A 21868-nucleotide genomic window follows, 5' to 3' on the forward strand; every position below is an offset into this window, starting at 1 on the left:
ATCCTTTTCTGAGAGCAGGGTGGGGTGGGAGAGGGCATTTTGTACCTGGAAAGGCAAATGGGGAAGAGGTGGTACTGCCCAGGTAGGGGAGTGAAAAATGAGGAGTATCTGCAACAGTGAACATTGACTCAGTCTTGCTTTATAACAGGCCTAGTAGTCCATATTTATGTATTTTCATTCTCAAAATAAGGAGAAAAAAATAATTTGTTGACTTCTGGTTTAAAAAATGGAGTTTTCATGTAGATTAAGGGCAAGACATCTTGGTCCCCAATCTAATATTTCAGGGTAGGGATAATAGAAATATCATGCCCCTTGAAGTTACGCTAAGGTATAGGCATCATTTAAAGCAGAATTTTTGTGGACTCAGCCCAGCCCTAGCATGTGACTTACAATCATCCCTTAGCCTATCTGGGAATAGTGTACTATTTGAGAGCACAGACTCTGGAGCCTACATGAGTAAGTGCCCAGCTCCACCACAAATGAGCTGTGTGGCCTTAGACAAGTTACTTAACTTCTCTGTGCCTCTATTTCTGCATTTTTTAAATGGGGTAATCATATAATAATAATATAATCTATTTCATAGAGATTTATTATATGAGTTAGAACATGTAAAACACTTAAAATAGAGCCTGAAACGAAGTATGTCTCAACTAGACGTTAGTTATGATGGTTTTCCCCACTGAATGTTGGCTCCATCAAAGCCCAAACAGCAGGGTTTCTCAACCCTGGCACTATTGACATTTGGGGCCAGGTAATTCTTGGTTGTGGGGACTGTCCTATGCATTGTAGGATGTTTTGCAGCATCCCTGGCTTCTACCCACTAGATACAGTAGCACTCCAAGTTGTGACTATAAAAAAAGTCTCCAAATGTTGCCAAATGCCTCCTGTGAAGCAAAATCATTTCTAAGTGAGAGCCACAGGGGTAGAGGGTACTGTGTCCCTTCCTCTATTCCCCCAGAATAGAGCAATGGGACCTTGGAAATGTTTTCTCCAAGAGTTTGTTGACTCTGGCTTTCAAAGTCATATAGCCAGTGGTGCTACTTTCACCCCATTGAAATATGCTTAGTCTGACTTGGCACAGAGAAGCAGAAGATAATCAGAATAGCAATCTCACTTTGCACGCCAGGGAGGGGCACTAGAAAGGTCAGTGGAAACTTAGCTGAGTTGTCACCTGCACCTTTGGAAAGGAGACATCTGAAGTAGCCCTCCTTGAGACGGAAGGAAACCTGTCCCTGGACTTTAGAACACAGTTTGAAAATGTTAGGGAATGGCATTTGGAATGCAGACTTGATATTTGAGGGCAAAAGTCAATGTCTAGGCAAAAGATGACCTCCAACTCCACTGAAGTTATCTAAAAGCCCAGTCCCCGAAATAACTTAGCCAGGATCATAACACACCAATAGAAAGGCTAAAAATAGAAACCAGTATTTCTTTCCCCTCCTCCATCCTGTTTTGACTAATACATAGTCACTGATGATCTGAAGCAAAAGGAAACAGACAGGCAATACTTGTCTGAATGTTTAAGTGAAGGAAAGAAAGCCAATGAAATTGGGGGTTTGGTCATGCTTTAGAAATGAAATCATTTTCTGTTGCCAAATTTTCTTGCTCCAAATCAAAATGGAAACCATTTCCTTTGCTTTAGGAGAAAAAAAATTGTAAAATTCGGTGATTCCTTTTTCCAAAGGTACCTCATTAGAGCTATTTATTTCTCCAAAGCAGATGTGGAAGAAAAACATGTGTCAGATGCATTTGGCAAGCCAGATGTGCTCTTCCTCTTCCGCCCCAAATTGCTCTGATCCCTTCATGTGGTGAAGTGTGGACACTAGAGGCCTGTAGCAGGTTTACAGTGAGTGACTAGAACGTTCACTTATTCCAGTGCCTTAGTAGGAGGTGATTGGGGTTAATTTAGAACTTACACTAATTTTTAAAAAAGCTTGGACAAGAAGTAAAAATGTTTTTGAAGGCAAGTTGCTCTCTTTCATCAGAAAGGATATTGTCAGTGTTAGAGCAGAAGAGGTTGGGGTTGTAGGGGAGAGATCTGTAGCCTTGAATTCAGCAGACTTGAATGGTGTCTCAGCCTTGTTCCTCATTAGCTGTGTAACCTGGGGCAAGTTAGTGAGTCAGTAGCAAATCTTCAAATTTCTGCATAGGAGACCCTTCAAGGTGGCATTCTGGTTAGGACTTATCAGGAAACTGCATAGCAAGCACAGTTAATGCCAGGCTTGTTTATTTGTAGTGACTTTGAAGGCTAAAGCCCACTATGCCACCTCTCGGCATTGCCACTGTACTTATCCCCCTCACCCTTGGTTCCCTCATTCAAAAAGGGGAATTCATTCTTTCATTCAACAAGTATTTATTGAGCACTGCTGGGCCCAGACACTGTTCTCCGGGGCTAGGGATTAAGCAGTGAACAAACAATAGCTGCTACACCCACCCCAGGGCTGCTCGGGGCTTAAATGAAATGGTGTGTGAAAATCACCGTGGCAACCAGAAAGCCATATGCAAATATGAGGTTTGAAGATATTCAACTATCTCCTGCTTCTGGTAATGATAAATCTAAGGCCTCTCTGAATAAGGAAGGGGAATACTTGAAAGACTATATGACAGGCAACACTCTTGCCACAAAAATCTTTGCTTCGTGGGCCTAAACCAAGTGCTTGAAATTATCACTGTCAGAATGACAAATTAAAGAATTTCTGTAGACCCGAGACTTATGACTATGTTAAAGAACTTGAATTTCTACCCGTTCTATTGCACAGTAAGGTGACTATGGTCAACAGTTAAGTTTTATGTATTCCATAATAGCTAGAGGAGAGGTTTTTGAATGTTCTTGCCACAAAGAAATGATAAATGCATGAGGTGATGGATACATTAACTACCCTAACCCGATCATTATACAACATATATATGTATCAAAACATCAAATTGTACCCCACAAGTATATACAATTACAATATGTCAATTTAAAAATAATTTTGGTAAAAAAGAACTTCAGAATGGGCTCACCTCATCCACACCTTGCCCCTCCCGCTATCCTCCTACTCTGCCCACCTCACTAGGACACAGAATCCCATCAAACATTAGGAAAGGCAAAGGAACGGGAGGGGGGAGAGGAGGAGGTTAGGAGCTCTCCAAAGCAGTTGCATCATCAGCTTCCTTTCCCTGTAGTACCTTGACTTGTAAGGATCATCTGTCCATATCTGTGAGGCAACATTTGCTCCTGAATGTTAGGGAGGGCACAGAAGGCACATGGGAGTTCTGTAAGTGCTCAGCATAGGCAGACAGAGGCCCAAAGCCACCGTTTTGAATTTGTACCAGCTAGCAGTGCCACCTGAGCCTCTATTAAAAGCAGAAATTTCAGAGGAGGCTAAATGATTCAGAAGGAAAAGGCAGATTATAGTTTATAATTATATTCTCTTAATCAAAGTTACAATCTTGACCAGAAATTGACAAAACTGTCAAGCAATAAGTAGTCCATAATAAACTGAGAGAAGGCAAAATGGATGAGGGGTAGTCGTTTTTGTTTGCCATATTTCCCTTTCTTATTGTCCTGTACACAGAGATGGCTTTTTCCAGACTCTAAAAGGTGTCTTTTACAATACCAAGAAGCCCACTATCCTTTTTGAGGTATATAAAAATATACCTCCATTCATATAAAAATGATCCCTTGCTTAAGGGTAAGAGAAGCCCTTATAATATCAGTGAACACCTCCATGAGAACCAAGACACCTGATGTCACAAAAGGGGTACAGGATGGATCTCTGAGGGAGGCAGACAGTGAAATAGGGGGAGAGGAGTGGAGGCTGAGCACCCCAAAGTCAAATCTAGCCTCTCTTTGGCATGTATGTACAAGACTAGTCCTTCACACACAGTGATGGAAATGAATAATAAAGGTATGGTGGCAACAGTAGCCAAAAAAATAAATAAATACATAAAGCCAGCCCATTCCCCTTTAAGGAACACTGAGATACAAAATACCTAAAACCATCTTCCCCTGTCCCCTTTATTCTAACCTCTCAAATTATTCACTCACAACACATTGTACCTGTTTGGGGCAAGAGATGTTACAAACACCAATACTCTTTCTACAAACTATGTAATACTTTGTCTGCACTCTGACAGTAAATTAATACCATAAGTGAATTAGCATATCATGCTTCTGTTGATAATTATTCTTCCAATTTATTGGTCTATTTTGTTAATTCAGTTAATTCTGGACAATCAGCGTATGGAAAAGTGTTTGTTGAATCCCATCAAAGCGAAAAATTGTGCTCATGTCCAGATCATGAGAAGAAATGGTTCCATTGTCTTTTGTGTTAGTGCCACTATTTCAAGCATATTGTGGTCAATTCTGGAGGCCACATTTTAGGAGGGACTTTGAAAAATTAAAAAGTATCTAGAAGACTGTGACCAGAAAAGGGGAGCCGACCAGAATTCATGTAATACAAGTAATAAATGAAGGCCCTTAAAATGTTTAGCCTGCAAAAGAGACAAATAACAGGAGGCATTGTGGTGGTAGACTTCAGGCTGTAGATTGTGTGGGACAAAGAGCATATTTATTCTGTATCAGTCACTACAGAAGAAAGAATTAGGACCACTGGCTGGCACTTCAATTTTAATATTCATTTATTTCACAGACACATAGTGAGAGTTTACTACATGCCAGGCATAATGCTAGACACTGAGGATGCAGAGACAGAAAAGACATGATCCCTACTTTCAATGAGCTCAGATTTGGCTAAGGATAACCATTACAAAGCAGTATAATTGGTACTCCCTACAATAGAGAAATGGAATAGAGAGGAAAGACTGCCCAATTCAAGCAGAGGCAGAAGTAGGATTGGAAAGGAGAGGCTTTCATGAAGGATGTCAGCCCAACAAAAAATAACTTTCTATCAACTTGAACTGTCCCACTATGGAATAGGCTAGTTCCAAAGCCTCCTCTGAGCTAGAGAGTGTCTCACCATTAGAGGCATTTGAGCAGAGAAGCTATTGCTTCATTGAATGATAGGCTGAACAAGATGGTTTATAAGGTGACTTCTAGCTCTAAAACTCTATTATTCTACTGACTCCAACTGGATGTTCTATTTTAAGCGTGGATATTATGTTTTAAGTCATAGGAAAGAAGAAAATTTCATTCACCAGCTTTCCCTAATAGCAATGTTCTGGTTAATGAGAATTTTGATGTAAAAAAAAAAAATACTAAACAACAAAACATAAATTTAAAAGGAAAATTTGCCATTCAACCTATTTTTCTTCTACCAACAAAATTCTAAAAATTCAAAGTCAGATGATAATGATTTTTGTGGATGAACAGATCATGTGCATTCACCAGGGATATATCTGGAGACCCAAATACATAAATAATACTTAAGAATGTGATTTCCCCCATAAAATGAAGTAATGATTCAGTAAATATGGGAAATTCATAATGAAGTAATCTATAATGTTATAAAAATAAATTCTGCCACTAAAAGAAATAATGCTTTCTTTACTAAGTCTGTAATGTTTTTCATCACTTCCTGTGTGACAATCACTGTTATAAGTATGTATTAACTCATTTAATTTCTCCCAATAAATCCTTGAAGTAGACACTTTAAAAAAAAAATCATCCCATTCTACTGATGAGGAAATTGAGACACATAGAGGCTAGATAATTTATGCACCTTGCAAGTGGGATTCACACCCAGGCGGTCTGGCTCCCCACTCTTAACCACTGTATTATACAGTTGCTTTGTACTTATCTGGGTCAACAGAATACTTTTATCACTAGAGAGCTACTGTATGCACAATGACTAAGAGTAACCAACACCATTGCAAAGAGATACAAGGTCTGAGTCGGGGGCTGAGTGACTCACTAATCACTTGCTTTCATGCACCAGACTCTCAGGGCCCAAGGTTCAAATTTTCACCTCAACAAAAAGACAAATTTCTCCCTATCTTTGACTTTCATGATTTATTACAAATAGTTGGAACTGTGACTGTTGAATTAATTAATTCTAGGGCTCTGTGTTGTCTTTGTCTGCTAGTGTGGATTAATCTGTTCCTCCTCCATTCATGTATTTCTCCTTTGAATTCCCTTTGCTAATTATCTAGCAGTGCTATGAGAATTGCTCGTGGCCTCTCTGCATAACTGCTGTTTTTTCCTTCTTTGGTACAAAATGGTGCTCTGTGGGATGAAAGAAATGAATTGTGGCAGGTTGAAGAAAAATGAACTTGTTATTACACATCCTGCCCATAATTTTTTTAATTTCTCCCAGATGATTGAGATAAGATTCAATTCCTTTTATTGCCTTTAGTATTTCAGCCAAAATAAGATGGACTACAAAAAAAGAAAAAGGAAATGCTAGTGATTTTTTTTCTTCTTTTTGGTCTGAATGTCATAGTACCATTTAAATATTAGTGAGGAAAATAAACATTTCAGCTTAATTTTTCTCACTTATGAGCCATTTCTTTTTGCCCCTTCTATCCTCCTTCAGAATTCAGTCATCAACCAGGCCCAATCATTTCTGCTACTAACTAACTTGTCATTTACTGCATTCATTAATATCTGCTGCATGTACACTGCACACATTTAAAGTGCCCACTTCAAGCACTGTCATTTATTCTCCTGGAAATGCATCATTACTTAAAGGAATAAACCTTTTAACCTGTATCAGCAATCAAAGAGCTCAAGTAAATGATGAAGTAAATGAGTCCAAATTACAGTGCACTTGGATCAGAATTCATGGACCCCTTTGCCCTTGACTTATAAATTTATCTTTGGAAGTAATGGCCTATTTGCAAATAGTGTAAGAAGAAGTTGGTCTGACTCCCCTCCCCACAACCGTGTGCTCAGGTCTGATTGAGCCAAGATGAAGAACCCAAGAAGGCATATGCATGTACATATATCTCTTTATAAGTGCACAAAAATACATACCCACTGTAGTGTTGTCTATAATGCCAAAAAATTGGAACTGATCTAAAAGTTCTTCGGACAGGGATTGGGTAAACAAATTATAGTATATCCATTAGTTGAAGTGCTATATAGCCATTAGAAAGAAGATATGTTTATTTCAGTAAAGTATAAAGAGGTGCAAGGGAATAATAAAAACCAAATTCAGTGTAGTGGTTATTTTTGGTAAGTAGGGAGGGATATACAATTAGGGAGGGGTAGATAGGTGGAGTTCAACTAACTTCATAACATTTAATTCTTAAACTTTGTGACAGGAACACAGGGGTTCTTACTTTTTTTATATCTTTCTGTGTATCTAAATTATTTACTCTTTTAATTCTTTGGGCAACTGACTAGGGATTTCCTACCGAAATAAAGTAGTCATTGACAATGTATTCCATTATGATGCTTAGAAATCATTTTATGTGTCAGATGAGGATAATATAATATGGAATGAGCATAAATGACTATGGGTGAGATTTCAATCTTACAAAGCCTTGATCATTAGGGATTGTTGGGGGGAATTATGGGGATGGGCATCAAAGGCAGGCTAAGCAGCATTTAAAAAGAGGATTGTAAAGCACATATCCTGGTTGGTTTAGCTGGCGATTGGACATAGTCATCTTTAGAAAAACTTCAGCTCTAGAATTCTACAGTTCAGTAAAGGTAGTGCTCATAGCCATTTTTAACCAACCTTCTGATATCTTTAACCAGCAATTTGGTCGGCACACTGATCAAGGCTAATCTTCAGTTCTTAAGCAAACAAATCTTTATTAGTGACCACATATCAGGCATTGCACTGGCTGCCAAGAGGGCTACCAAAATGAATAAGGCATGGAACTGTGTCCTCAAGAAACACTCAAGTAACATGGGGAAGACAGACACATAGCCAACTCACCTTAATGTAATGTAATAAGGTCTATAGTAAAGTGCTTTGGGAAGACAGCCAAAGAAGCACTTCTGTAGGGGCAGGAGAGAGTTAGGAAAGATGTTACAGAGGACATAACATTTGCTCTGGCTCTTGTAGGATGAATAAGGCAATTCAGGTACAAGCAAAAACATAACCAAACTCATAAGACATAAAAGTATGTGGCTTATTTCAGTGAACAGTGAGTAGTCCAGGGTGACTGGATCCTAGCACAGTGTAGCCAACATTATAAGCATTCTTTTGAGGGGGGACGGGGGGGAGGCTGGTACAGGGATGGAACCCTAAACCTCGGTGTTACCAGCACCACACTCTAATCAGCTAACTGTCCAGCCCCTTCATAAGTACTCGTGAATATCATACATACAAGTTCGGATTTTGTCCTGAAGGTATTAGGGAACTGTCACAGGATCTTAAAGAAGAAAATAACTTGATCAGGTTTACTGGAGGATAAATCGAAGAGACAGATGAAGCAGGAAGACCAATTAGGAGGCAATATAGTCCGGACAGAAAATGATGGGAGTCTGACCAAGGGAAAGCAATGGTAATGAGAATGGAAATATGAAAGGACAGATTCTACAGGCATTTCTATATTAGAATAAACATGACATAATGAGGGACCAAGGGAAGAGTAAAACCAAACCTAGTGTATTAGTCCGTTTTGTGTTGTTATGACAGAACACCTGCGACTGGGTAATTTATTAAGAACAGAGGTTTATTTGGCTTACAATTCTGGGCCAGCTGCATCTGGTGTGGGCCTCAGGCTGCTTCTACTTATGGTGGAAAGTGGCAGGCAGCCAGCGGGTACAAGCAGATCACATGGTGAGAGGAAGCAAGGGTAGGGGGAGGTGCCAGGGTTTTTTAAACAACCAGCTCTCGCAGGAACTCATAGAGCAAGAACTCACCCGCAGGGAGAGCATTAATCCATTCATGAGGGATCCACCCCATGACTCAAACAGCTCCCAGCACTGAGACATTGGGGATCAGATTTCCACATGAGTTTTGTGAGGACAACACATCCAAACTCCATCACCTAGTTTGGAAGTTAAGTGGTTGACTGATAGAATTTAGAAGGAGAGCTAGGCTTTACATGGAAGATAAGAAGTTTGCTTTGGAAGTATTTAATCTGAAAGTGTCTATAGGACCATCAGGTTGAGATGTCCATCAGCAGGGCTTATTTGCTGTCTCCCCAAAGCATATCTTGAAAGCAACCTCTTCTCTCCACCTCCATTGCTCCCACCCTAGTCCAAGCCATAATCATCTCTCCCATGGACTATTAGAATAGCCTCCTAACTAATCTCCTTGCTTCTACTCTGACCCACCTTATAGTCTATTCTTCATACAGCAATCAGAGTAATTCTTCAAAAATTTAAAAAATTTAAATCATGTCATATCACATCCCTCCTCAAAATCTTCCAACAGTTTCCTATTACATGTACAATAAATCCAAACTTTTTTACCATGACCTACAGGGCTCTGCAAGATCTGGCCTCTGATTATCCTTCTAAGCTTATTTCCCACCACTCTCCCTTTTGCTCATTTGGCTTCAGCCATATTGGCTTCTTTTTGTTGTACTTTATGCAAACCAAGCATGTTCCCATCTCAGTGGACAGTTTTAGTGAGTCAGTGTGGGCCTCAGTGAGGGTCAGATTGCCATAAACACAATGCTTAATTCCCATGGTGACAGCTCTGGGAGTTCCAGCCCCCCTGTAATTATTTGGGCAGGTCCAAACAAGGCTCAAGAAATGCTATGTAGGTTGGACTTCCTGTCAAGATGGTGGAATAGACAGTCCCCAGCATCACTCTCTCCCACAATCAACCAATTTACAACTATTAAAAAGCAACAACAGCCAAGCTGGGGCCACTAGAACTCAGGGGAGGAGGAGGAGAGACCTATGGAGTTCATGAAGGCAAGAGAAGCCACAATGAGAGAGAGAAATGACCGTTCTAACTGTTTTGTGCCCCAGCCACTTCAAGCCTGGCCCTGGTGAGCACATGGAGCAAGAGCTGGCAAAAGCTACAGCAGGGCCCTTCATATGAATTTGCTTGGAGGCTGCAGAGGAGAAGAGGGACTTGGTAGCTCCCAAGCCAACAATACCACTAACAGGATTCCTGTAGACCCACACAGGAGTGAAGGGCCACAGACAATGGAAACAAGGAGCCACTCAGAGGCCAGTGAGTCATCACAAGGGAATGGTACATGGCCCATCCCATGGGAAGTGTTTGGAGTGTGCGCAGTGAAGGAGACGGGCCACTGGGGGAACACTGGGGCACAGCATGGACAGCTGATCTGCCTTCCAATCAGCACAGGCCCACTCAGTGGAAACCGGTCAGGAATATAGAACTGCAGAAAAGATTCAGGCCCAGACCAGAGTTTCTACACAACCCACATGTACCAGACCTCACAAGACCCAGAACTGATTACAAGATCAACAATTAAAACCTGAGCTGCACGAAAAGCCTTCCCCAGAGGATCAGCAGCAAAGCAACAATTTAGCTCAACCACAGGGCTCAAGTGCTGGTTCCCTTAGGAAGTTCCCCCATTTCAAAAGTAAGCAAAGGACAACAAATTAGTTCCAGTGCAGAGTTTAAGTGGTGGGGGTAGCTAATAATCCAACACAGAACTGAAAGAAAAAACAAAAAACCCACAGATCACAGACAAAATTCTGATACTAACCAGTAAAGGTCTAACACCACCAAAGAACACTTATAAAACCTAGAAAGACTGGAAGCCCCCTGGGCTCCCAAGCCAGTGGAAGGACCATGGGCCTCAGCCACACCTCCCTGATGGCCATATCCTGCCCAGCAATGACCACCAAGCCACTGCCAGAAGCACCCCAGGCTCCTGAGCTGGGAGGATGAGGGGCCAAGGGTCTCAGCCACACACCCCTGATGCCTGCACCCAGCCCAGTGATGACCACCCAGCCACCGTGGAAGCACTCCAGGCTCCTGAGCCAGGATGGTGTGGGGACGAAGAAGCTCAGCCATGCCCCTCACATCCACATCCAGCCCAGCGACAATGAGGCCACCACCAAAGGCCCCTGTTCTCCCCTGTCAGAATGAGGGTAGTGCCATGGGCCTTGACCATGCCCTCCCTTCTTTCTCCTCCTCCTACCCTATCTCCTTCCCCCTTCCTCTCTCCCCCCCTCAACTGCTCAGCAACAATATCTTAGAATGAATAATAATAATAATAATAATAAATTAATTATTTTTTTTTAAAAAAGAAAGATGCTATGCACTGGCCAAAGTCCAGAGATGAGCAACTAAATAAATAATCAAAAAAGCTGCAGTGGAGGCCAGGAAATCCCATAAAAGGACACTTGAAAACATGGCATATGTTAATGGTTTCTACCATGCTATCTCACCTCTGGTCAAATAGCTCCTTAGAATTTTTCTTTAGGGATTTCATTCTTAAGGACCTAGCTTGCTTCTAACTCAGTTGGAAGTGCTGGGGTCATTGAGACTATGCTTCCTTTATATTTTCCAGCATGACTAACATAGAGCTAGAGACAGTAAGCATTTAGTACATGTTCTAAGGACCACCTGAATTGAGATTAAATTTAACAGGATTTAAATCAAAATTCAAAAAGGTAAAATTGAGGGAGACTTGGCTTGGTAGAAAGAAATAACAGTTTTGGTTTGGCCTCAACTTGAGTTGAGGAAAGGTCTCTATTCACTCTACTAAATTCTTCACACCCCTAGTAGAGTGCTTTGTCTATAGTAGGTGCTCAATAAATATTTGTTGAAAGGATGGATAAGTAATGAAATACATTAATGCAAACTCAGGCAGCATTGATAGAAAATAATGCTCCCATAACAAGAAGCAAATAGGTGTTGTTGTTTAGGGGGGTTTTTGTTTTTTGTTTTTTCATTCTGTACTGGTTCTATATCTGGGGTACCATGTTTATTTCTAGACACTCCAATTTAAGAGAGACATAACCAACTAGAATGTGCCTATGGGTCAAAGACTAAAGTTGCAAGAGTTCTGGAAACAGTATCAGTCACTGGAGTTTCACCTGCTGAAGAGATGAGGAGGGGACATAATAAAAGCCTTGCAATGTTTGAAGGACCATCGTGCAGAAGAAGGAACAGAATTGCTTAAATAGCTCTAGTGGACAGTACTAAAGTGTGAGAATTATAGGGAAACAAAGATCAGCTCAGAATAAGGAAGTACTTTCTTACAATAATTGACATGTGGAGTGGGCTGAATAAAACGGTTGTACACTCCCTTCCAATGGCCGGTTTCCAGGCAGGTACAGGATAAACACACAGCAGAATATTGTAGGGCAGATTTCTTCATTGAGGGGAAGACTGAACTAAGAAAGTGCTTTTCAAACCAGGTTGTAACCAGTTATTGGAGCCATGGAATCAACTTAGTGGGTCCTGACCAGCATTTTTTAAAGTGAATTAGAATGGAATAAAAATATCAGAAAGCATCACACATAACAAGTGCGAGTGTGGTTGTGAGAAACCTGTTTTGGAAGCATGTTTATATATGTCTGAATGCGTCTACTGGGTTGCAGTGTAACATGTTTTACTTACTGTGGATTGCAATCAAAAAGGTTTGAAAACTACTGCACTAAGGCCTTTTCCAGACTGAATATCTGGCAGCTCTAAGAACTCTTATCTCTTCGGTGCAGAGATCCAAAATTGCTGTGTACGAGAAAATGTGGTCTTACATGAAATCGGCAGAGCCATCTGTGTTTACCAAAACAACAGCAGACGGAGTGGCCCGAGTGCGGAAGTCCAAGGGAAAGTTCGCCTTCCTGCTGGAGTCAACAATGAATGAGTACATTGAGCAGAGAAAGCCGTGTGATACGATGAAAGTTGGTGGAAATCTGGATTCCAAAGGCTATGGTGTGGCAACCCCTAAAGGCTCAGCATTAAGGTGGGTGGAATAATATAACAATATCCGTGTTGTTATAGTATTCCACCTACCCTGATGCATTTTGTTGTCATTTTCTTTCTTGTGGATTTTGAGGTAACTTTTAAAAGTTTAAAATCTACAATATTCCATGGAGTTAAATAAGACGGTAAATTATGGTTTCATCTATTTAATGCATCCATTTTTTTTTTAATATTCTCTCTCTGTGTTGTCCTCTCTGACTGTTTGTTGCTGTTTTAATTTTACAGTTCAACGGCTTTTTCAATTTAAATGGTAAAAGCCAAGTTATGGTGCCATATGTGACGAATGTTAATTGCATGGATGTGGTGTTCTTGTTACTTTTTTTCTCAAAGACAATTTCCCCATCCCGCACACTTCAGTTTTGAGCAAATGTTATCCTCCATGCCACCTTCCAATATTTAACCCTGTATTTGCTGTACAGACATTTTTATAGCTCCACGTTCTGTGAAATTTAGCCAATTTGTCCTCTTGTGCTCCTTTTTATACGTTAACGATTTCCTAAGCATTTGTGCATTTTCTTACAAGTTATGTTTTATCGTTTCAAGAAATGCTGTTAACCTGGCAGTATTAAAACTGAATGAGCAAGGCCTCTTGGACAAATTGAAAAACAAATGGTGGTACGACAAAGGAGAGTGCGGCAGCGGGGGCGGTGACTCCAAGGTCAGCCTCAATGTCACCACAACCGGGTACCCTTAGTGACGAGTAATCGGCAAGACTGTTATCTTATTACTGAGGAGAGAGCACAAGACTCACACATAAAGTGGAATGACCAGGTTATTCCCCTGCCTGGCAGCTTCTGGTACCAGAAAGACTTTAGGGTACTGCCCACATTTTTGATCTAACTTGGGTCCCTTCTTAAACTCCCAGACAGAGGCTCCCTGTCCGTACCCCTTCCCTTCCCTCACACATCAGACTGGTTGCCTTATGAAGGCCATGATGTGGGTTTCAATGCCCTAGGCTTTCAAGAGCCCAAGGCTTTCCTGTGAGACTGTCTCTGCCTGCCTCAGCTGAGTGGTGTGAGAAATCAGATCCGTACTGAAAAGTCAGGTTATAGCCTTTCTTTTTTCTAGGACATGATGATTGCTCACAGAGGTTGGTTGGTTGGGGAGGGGTGGCTTCTTCCACTATGTGTATGAATGATGAGATGTTCTCTATATGTGATGGCCCACTTAAGCAGACCCCATTTAATTTGAAAGCCAAATAACAAGCTCAGTTTCAAGTTAAATGGGGTCTTTCTTCAATAGGCTACCCCATATAGAGACTTTGCAAAGACGTTTTGTGTATTTAAACAAGTGTGTCGCCTAACTGTGATACTATGTTTGTATGAATTCCTGATTTGGCTTCTCCTTAGCCATGTTCTTGGTCCAGGTAGGTCTAATCATTATCCAAGCTGCCATCATAAGAAAACCCATCTTACTTGACATTCCTTTGGCTCCTAACATTCTTCAGGGCTAGAATGAATGAATAGCCATCATCCAAGCAACAAGAAATAGGGGCAATCTCAGAAGCCACAATACCAAGTCATGGGAAGACATGTTGGGTAAGTACAGGAGAGGACCTGAAAACAGAATCCTCCATAGCCCAAGGGGCATGAGAATTATATTGAAGCATGTAAGATCAGCTCTGTATGACCAAGATAACATGGGCATCTTAAGGTGAAGAACAGTGTTTCCCAACCACAGACCAACAAACTGGCAAGCCAAAGCTTTTCTCCTTCGGAGACAATGGTTGTACTTCTACTTCTCTCTTTCCCTCTCCGTCCCTCAGGACCCTGATAGAAAAGTTAGTTTGCCAGTCTGCAGTATAATAAGGGTTTGGAAACACTGATCCAGAGCACTTTCAAAGAAATAAATTTTAAAACAACTTTCTTTAGCATATAATCTTACCAGCCATTGGCAAGTCCTTTTATTGTAAAACCTTGATTAACCAGAATGTGCCTAGCCAGTACCCCAACTGACTTGCCCCTCTTAGTACTTCACATTGATGAGAAAGCAGCAATAGTACCCCCAAAAAAGAAGACTACAAGGAATGGATTTTTTTTTAATGTCATTTGCCAGGAGAAGACCTATGGTTAGGTCACATTCAGCACTTTCTCCTGTGTCTTCTCTCCATCTGGATTGACTCTTGAACATTACAGGTGAGAAAGTGGATACAAGCATTTTAAGAAAAATTGTTATTAGCCAAGAATGAAGCAAAATGTGTATTCTTATTGAAAATTCCATTCATCCCTTATGGATTCCAATTAATCAAGGTTTTACTATGTGTCAAAAAGCAGTAACTTCCTTTCCCCACCAATGTGAACTGATAACATTGACAATTTAGCCAAGCTTTGGGCTCAGTTGATTTTTACAATGGCTAAACTGATGCCCAAAGTATTTAGCACCTTCTTCCCAGTCTTTTACTCATGTTATCAGCAGGCCACGGAGAACCTAATTGTATCACTGAAGTGAGCTGCAGAATGAAAATGAGCTGGATTGGATACATTGCTCTCATGAATTCATCATTCACATTCAGCATGGTTAAAAAGGAGCCATGGACTATATCAAGATGACTCTAAAACATCCACGTGATGCCAAGTGCCTAGAAGTTTTCAAATAACCAGACGTTTGATGTTATGTAAACAAAAAAAACATCTGCACATATTTGGCTGTATTTTTACTTTTCATCCAGATGTTCTGGTATCATGAAGACCCCAGAATTTTAGACCAGCTATTTGTTAATTACAACCAGCAATCAAGTTTTTTCCCTCAGCTGGTACTGCTGCAAAGTTTTCTTATCAAGTAACTTTATTGCCAGCTCACGATTTCCAGCTTACCTGAATTTTGATATGCAAATAGAAAAATATTTCAGTAGATCCTAATTTTTTTCAACTTCTTTGACCATACTGCTACCTGCCAGGCATCTTTCAAATCACTTTTCTTGGCCATTCCTCCAGCCAGTCTTTTGAAATAAGTCAACCCCTTTCTCAACTATGGATAATAGTAGTATGATCAGTGCTGCGCTTCCAACTATTGCTTATTCTGTTTCTGGATTACCAAGGAGCTTGCCTTGATCTTCATCCTTCTTGCTCCCTGCTGTTTTCTGAGTGAGCAAGAGAGGGGCAAGAGATGAACTTGAGTCTGTTTTACCACTACTTAGTGCTGATGCTAAAATCAAATCAGTGGAGAAGGAGGTAGAAATGGAAGTAAAACCTCAGTAATTTGGAGCCCTCTAATTAATAATTTGTGATAAGCTAGACAGGGACCAGTCTACAAGTTAACTTTATATTATCAGGGATGAGGACAAGACAGGTTTGTTAAGCAAATAAAGAGTTTAGACTGTCAGTTGAATTTTTTCTTAAGAGAACAAATCCTTTTCCAAATGTTGGGAGCACTTATCGGATATAATCATATTCATTACAAATCTATCTGCTAAAGTAGTTCTCACGAGGACCTCAACAAAGGCAATGTTTTATAGTCAGTTTGAATTACAAAATAGACTTAAAGTAATAAAACTGTCATTCTTCAAACCTACTTTGTAATTCAGGACTTGCTTTACTCATTCAGACAATCCTTCCCCTCTGTTAGTCGAAATCAGTGAGTTTCTACTATATTAGCAAAATGGCTTGAGAATTATACTTCTTCATTGCATCCCATCCTCGGTTAATGTGGCGATTGACTGTTGAATGTACCATCATTTCACAGAGAGAGTGAGACCCAGAGATGATGGTGACTTTGAGAAGTTCATACAGCTAATGCTGTCACAAATCTCTGCTAACTTTCAGGGTCACCTCTTGTGATAATATTGTAGATGACAATTTATCACGTCTACGCATCTGACTGCATGTGAATCTGACTGCATGTGATCTGTTTCCACAAGAGTCAGGTTCATTCTCAACTACCTTGGTTACTAGGCAAACAGCATATTTAAGCCATTCGAGCCATCAGTACTGATTACTAAAAATGACAATAACCACAAGGCCTGACATTTATGAGTGCTTTTACTTTTCAATAACACATTCATACCTATTATCTCAGAAACCAGGAAAGGGAGAAATACCTGTATTACTTATCTCTCTGTCTCTCTCCTGCAACCTTTAAATAATGATAAGTGGGCAATTACGTTAAATTGTTGGCTTTTTCTCTCTGACATAAGACATTACAAATTCTGAGCCTATTCTGGAAAAGTTACTATACTATAGAAAAAACCAGCAACTTTTCAGGCCGTTATAAATGTGCACATGTCACAGGTAAGGGGTCATGAAAAATAAATAAATAAATAAAATTTTTTAAGTAGAGGTGAATAAATAAGTAAATAAATAAATATGCACATGCTTAAGCTAATGAAATACATTTTTTATTTTATTTTATTTTATTTTATTTTATTTTATTTTATTTTATTTTATTTTATTTTATTTTATTTTATTTTATTTTATTTTATTTTATTTTATGAATACAAAAAAATTAAGAACAAGGTCAGTCACTCAGGCAGCCTCTGAATCACATCTACAGGCTAGAACCAAAATATTGCCTGGCTTGAGCAATTTCCCAAACCTGGGCTATTAGTGCCTAAATAAGCAGACTTGATCCTTTCCTTGATGAACTATAAGTGCACAGACAAGGATCATGGAAATTAGAGCTGTGGTTTGGGAATTTTCAACCTGCAAATCACCCTTTTGTGTTAGTGTTTTACTACAATATGTGTGCAAATGCAGTAATTAAGAGCCAGTAGGTTGTTTCAGCGATAAACCCAGATCACCAGGAGTTTGTGACACAGCCAGTGAAAGTCTGTCACTGTAAATCACAGCAGAATGGGAAGTTAGTTACCACATAAGAACATTAGCCTCCTTCCACAGCTGCCTGTCACCTCAAATTTTGATATTCTTCTGATCCCCGCCCACCTCCCCCCCCCCCCCCACCACTTCATTCCCTTTATCTCAGGAAAAGGACATCCACTTGGCCGTCCTGCCTAGCCTTGCCTTACTAGACGGGGTTGGGTCAGTGAAGCAAGCTATCTGTGACTGGGGTGACGAGTTATTAGAAACCCTATCCTACCTCACCCTAAAATTCTATTTGGCTTTATTATATCCAGGGATTTAAATAGACTTCCAGTGTCCATATTTTCCAAGGTGAAAATCAACACATGTTGTGTGCTTTGGGGAACAATGAACAGAATGTTTAAATGGGACCATTCTGAACCCCTTGACTGCAATGAGAATTATATGATAAGTGGGTGCCTTAACTTATAAGGCATATGGGGAAGTGAGAGATGAAGATGGACTATGCAGTTAAACCTTTATTATTTAAATAAGTGGTAGAATAATCATTATGACATAGAATATTGGTAGAGAAATACAGTTTTGCTATATTCAAAAATACATAAGGACTAGAATGAACTGATCAACATGATGCTAAAAAAAAAAAGGCAACTTGTTTTAATAGATTCAAAATAAATGCCTGCAATTAAAATTAGTTGTATTTCCTTTCACATGGGTGTTTTTAAAGTACCCAGGAAGAGTTTGTTCTCTTAAGAAATTCAAACATGTTTCTCCTTCCTATCATTAGCAATCCTTTTTTTTTTAATACCATGCATTTGCTTAGCAAGTCTTCTATTCAAAGACAGCAAAAAGTTACACTTACAGACAGCCCATTTCCAGATTCCCTCAGCTTCGTATTTGGTGGTACGTAGATTAATGAGGTTGTACTGTATTTCCCATATGTATAAATGAGATCTTCAGTTTTACATGTATTTCTTCTTCCATGTATGTCTACAATTCTCCTCTCCTGTGCCACCGTCTCTTAACCACTTCTCTTCCACACCCAGAATTCTTTGACATTCTTGGGCCTTGGGTAATGGATATGAATCTGCATCTGCCTTTACCTGCAACAAAATGGATCTTTGATTGGCAGGAGCCATCCTTAAAGGTAGAAATTTTGGATACCCAGGATTAAGATGGATCCCAATGACTCTTAATTGACACTGTTATGTGTGTAGGCAAGAATCATTACAGATCGATGGCATTTCCTGGGTCTTAACAGAAGTTCCTGTGAATCCCCAAGACTCTGGTTTGAGATCGAGGAGTAGGGTGAGTATATTATGCTCTTCATTGGTTTGCATGTCTCTGTGCTGATACTGACTCCTGGAAGTACGAAGAACCTGTCAGTTCTTTTTCCTGGTAGTGACTAAATTTGCTCCTTGAACTTACTCAGGTCTTCCTCCCAAGAGCAAATCCTCACTTTCTCTCAAGTGGCTGCTTCAAGCAAGGGACCTGTTGCCTTAAGAACTGAACCAGTCCAGTGGATGACAAAACCATTGATTTTGCCAAATGGTGTTAAAGAATAAATTCTACCAACGGGAAAAAATGCAATCCAGAAAGAAAAAAATTTTTTAAACTGTTCCATTCTAGTGGTTTTTAAAAATTGACTGTGTGGCCTTAACATGGTTTCTATGATTAGGACATGGTTATTTGCCTTTGGTGTTATCCTGATAACATGAATGTGTTTCTTATTGACAAATAATGCCCAAATGTCCAACACCAGAGCTAAAGAAAAAGCAGCAGGAGAGAAAAGCCTGAAGGGGTAAGAATGCTGTTACACAATTGCCAAGAGGAAAGACACCGCTGCAGTGGCACAGAATGAAATGGTGTATGTCTCTGCCCTTTCTGCCCCTCAAAGACCAAATCATTTGGTTTCCTTTCATTTGGAGAAAAGGTTATAAAACCACACTCCGAAAGGTAGGACAGCCATGGAAAAGAAACATGAGAGACTTGATGCAATTGAAACATTTGGTTAGGGTGGGAACTGGGGTTGGTGGAGCAGGGAGGGGGCAAATTTCCTTATGGAGAACAATTGAAATCCATTCTCTTCTGACTTTCTAGAGAGCGGTATAGCATTTGGCCCTTGACACATGAGGCTGATCCCCATTGGTCAGAGGTGGCAAAAGTGTGGTCCAAGTGCTGGATTCACATTTTTGCTTAATTTCACCTGGCATCGAAACAAATATTGCTCAAAATATATACCAAAAGCAATAGCATACTTTACTATACACACACACACACACACACACACACACACACACACACACACATGTATATAGTAAGACTGCTGGTGTGTCCTGCCTAGCATCACTGCTGAAAATGTGCAAATGTGATGTGTGTGTGTGCTAGAATGTGTGCTAGAAGAGGGTGGTATGTGCCCTGGCACGGCAACCAGTAGCTGGCTTTCAGATCCGATATATAGACACTATTTGTTATAATCTATATTTGGATATAAGCTAAGACTGATTATTTTTCTGAGTCATGGTCAAGGGATGGCTACTGGAGAAAAAAGAGGATGCTGGCACCCATCAGATAGAACTCTTAATGCATATTTTGCCTAGAATCAGGGGAATGAGCTAAACGTCTTCAGAAACACTCATCATGTGAGTTTCTGGTAAAGATCATCTTCTCAGTCTATGCCTCTCTTGGTGCCATTGGAATGAACTAAAGAAAACACACTGATACATCATAAACCCCAACCAAATTTGATGGTTCAAATTTTTAAAGGATCTTAAAATAGAGTTTTCAAGTGAATCACACCAATTGTGAACTTGAGAAAGTATCTGTGCCCACATTTTAACCAAAACTGGCTTCTCTAGAAGCTTAGCATCTTCCTTGAGCCCCTTCTGTCTGTCAGGGACAAATTGGACAAGAAGTCTTCCCAGACAAATTGGGCTATGTGAAATAGTTCACAACCAATAATGGTTTTGGATTCCTGTTCTAGAAAGGAAAGTTGGACAGAGGTCCAGTTTGGCCAAAACCCATTAGTAAAATTCACAACCTGTGGAATCAAGGAGTATATTGCTTTGAATTTGAGAGGTTATCATTTGGAAATGCCACTGGCTTTATCCACATATCTAAAAGTTGTTTCTGGGGCTGCTGCTTTAGCACAGATGCTCATCAATAGGTTTCAATCTCTAGCATTGTTAGGCCTTTAATAAAATGACTCACAGCTTTCAACTCCTAATGTTATATACATGCATTATTGAATTTGCTCTTTGCGCTTATATTAAATTATGATACCATTAGCAAGGAGTTAAATAGATTTGAGCTACATTTGTGAACTACATGGATATAAATACCCTCTCAGAGGCAGCTTCTAGCAACTAAGCCCTTCATAACTCTGCAAATCATTGTAGCTGCCCCTATGAAATGAGGGTCACTTGGGGGACCAGAATCCAGGAATGCCAGCAGTCAGATATGCACATGCTCCCAGTTTACGGAGAATGCTCAGGCTGAATCAAGTGTTAAAGGATTAAAATAATCTAAACCCTCAATCTCCTGGAATCCTGCATCCAGGAACCCCTGTGAAAAGGGGATGGAAGTTTTTTAAAAAGGGCTCCAAGACACTAGTGTACTCTAAGGCATGTTTTGAACTGCCATGGCCTCCAACAGCTGCTATATGGAGAGGTAAATCCCTTCACTCCACATATCCCACATTAGCCTACAGAAAATGATATAAAGGACCACATAGTAAATCCTTTTGTCCAGCCAAGATTCCTCTCTTGCTTGATCACCAATTGGCTTCAACTTAATAAAGCAAGACCAACCTGGGCAGAGATGTCTGTGCCTGCCTGCCTGCACGTGCCTGTTATGTCCTGAGCCTTCTCCAGAAAAGGCTAAGGAAGCAAGTGAGGAACAGGGAAAGGTAGCTTCTCATCATGAAAACCTGAAATCTCGTCAGTAAAAGAGCCAGCAAAGGGGAGGATGGCTGTTCTCCTTCCACTGGGCCAAAGATATTTCTAAAAACTTGCTCCAAAAAAATCACTAGTAACCAAAAAACAAGTGTTAATAACTTGGAGTGAGGGTTTAGATAAGGAACAAGGTGAGGGAAGGGCTTCCAGCTTAGGTTAAGTTTCCACTTTCATCATCTGCATATTGTGTTGTCAGAGCAGGTTTCTAATTAACTATGCAAATGCACCATCCTTGCTCATATATTTCTTTTACTTCTCTGTGATCTCCTTGTCTTTTCCATAACCTACGTATTTACACATATATCTATCCCTCCTAAGGGCCCCATTGAAGATCTTCTGGAATCATTAATTACAGACATTTGCTCTTTAGGTGTCCCTGCTCAGAAAGGAGAAG

The 21868-nt window shown here is 40.2% G+C and overlaps 1 protein-coding gene across 3 annotated transcripts in view; it reads left to right on the top strand.

Moving 5' to 3' along the window:
* GRIA3 (glutamate ionotropic receptor AMPA type subunit 3) overlaps positions 1-21868 on the top strand; it is a 270471-nt gene that overhangs the window by 236698 nt on the left and 11905 nt on the right. For all 3 annotated transcript variants that reach the window (XM_063083062.1, XM_063083063.1, XM_063083064.1), the window contains one exon: positions 12500-12747. In XM_063083062.1, the coding sequence (XP_062939132.1) occupies positions 12500-12747 (248 nt within the window). The remainder of the gene's footprint in view (positions 1-12499; positions 12748-21868) is intronic.

The sequence above is a fragment of the Cynocephalus volans genome, chromosome X, assembly GCF_027409185.1.
Source record: "Cynocephalus volans isolate mCynVol1 chromosome X, mCynVol1.pri, whole genome shotgun sequence".
Taxonomy (NCBI): Eukaryota; Metazoa; Chordata; class Mammalia; order Dermoptera; family Cynocephalidae; genus Cynocephalus; species Cynocephalus volans.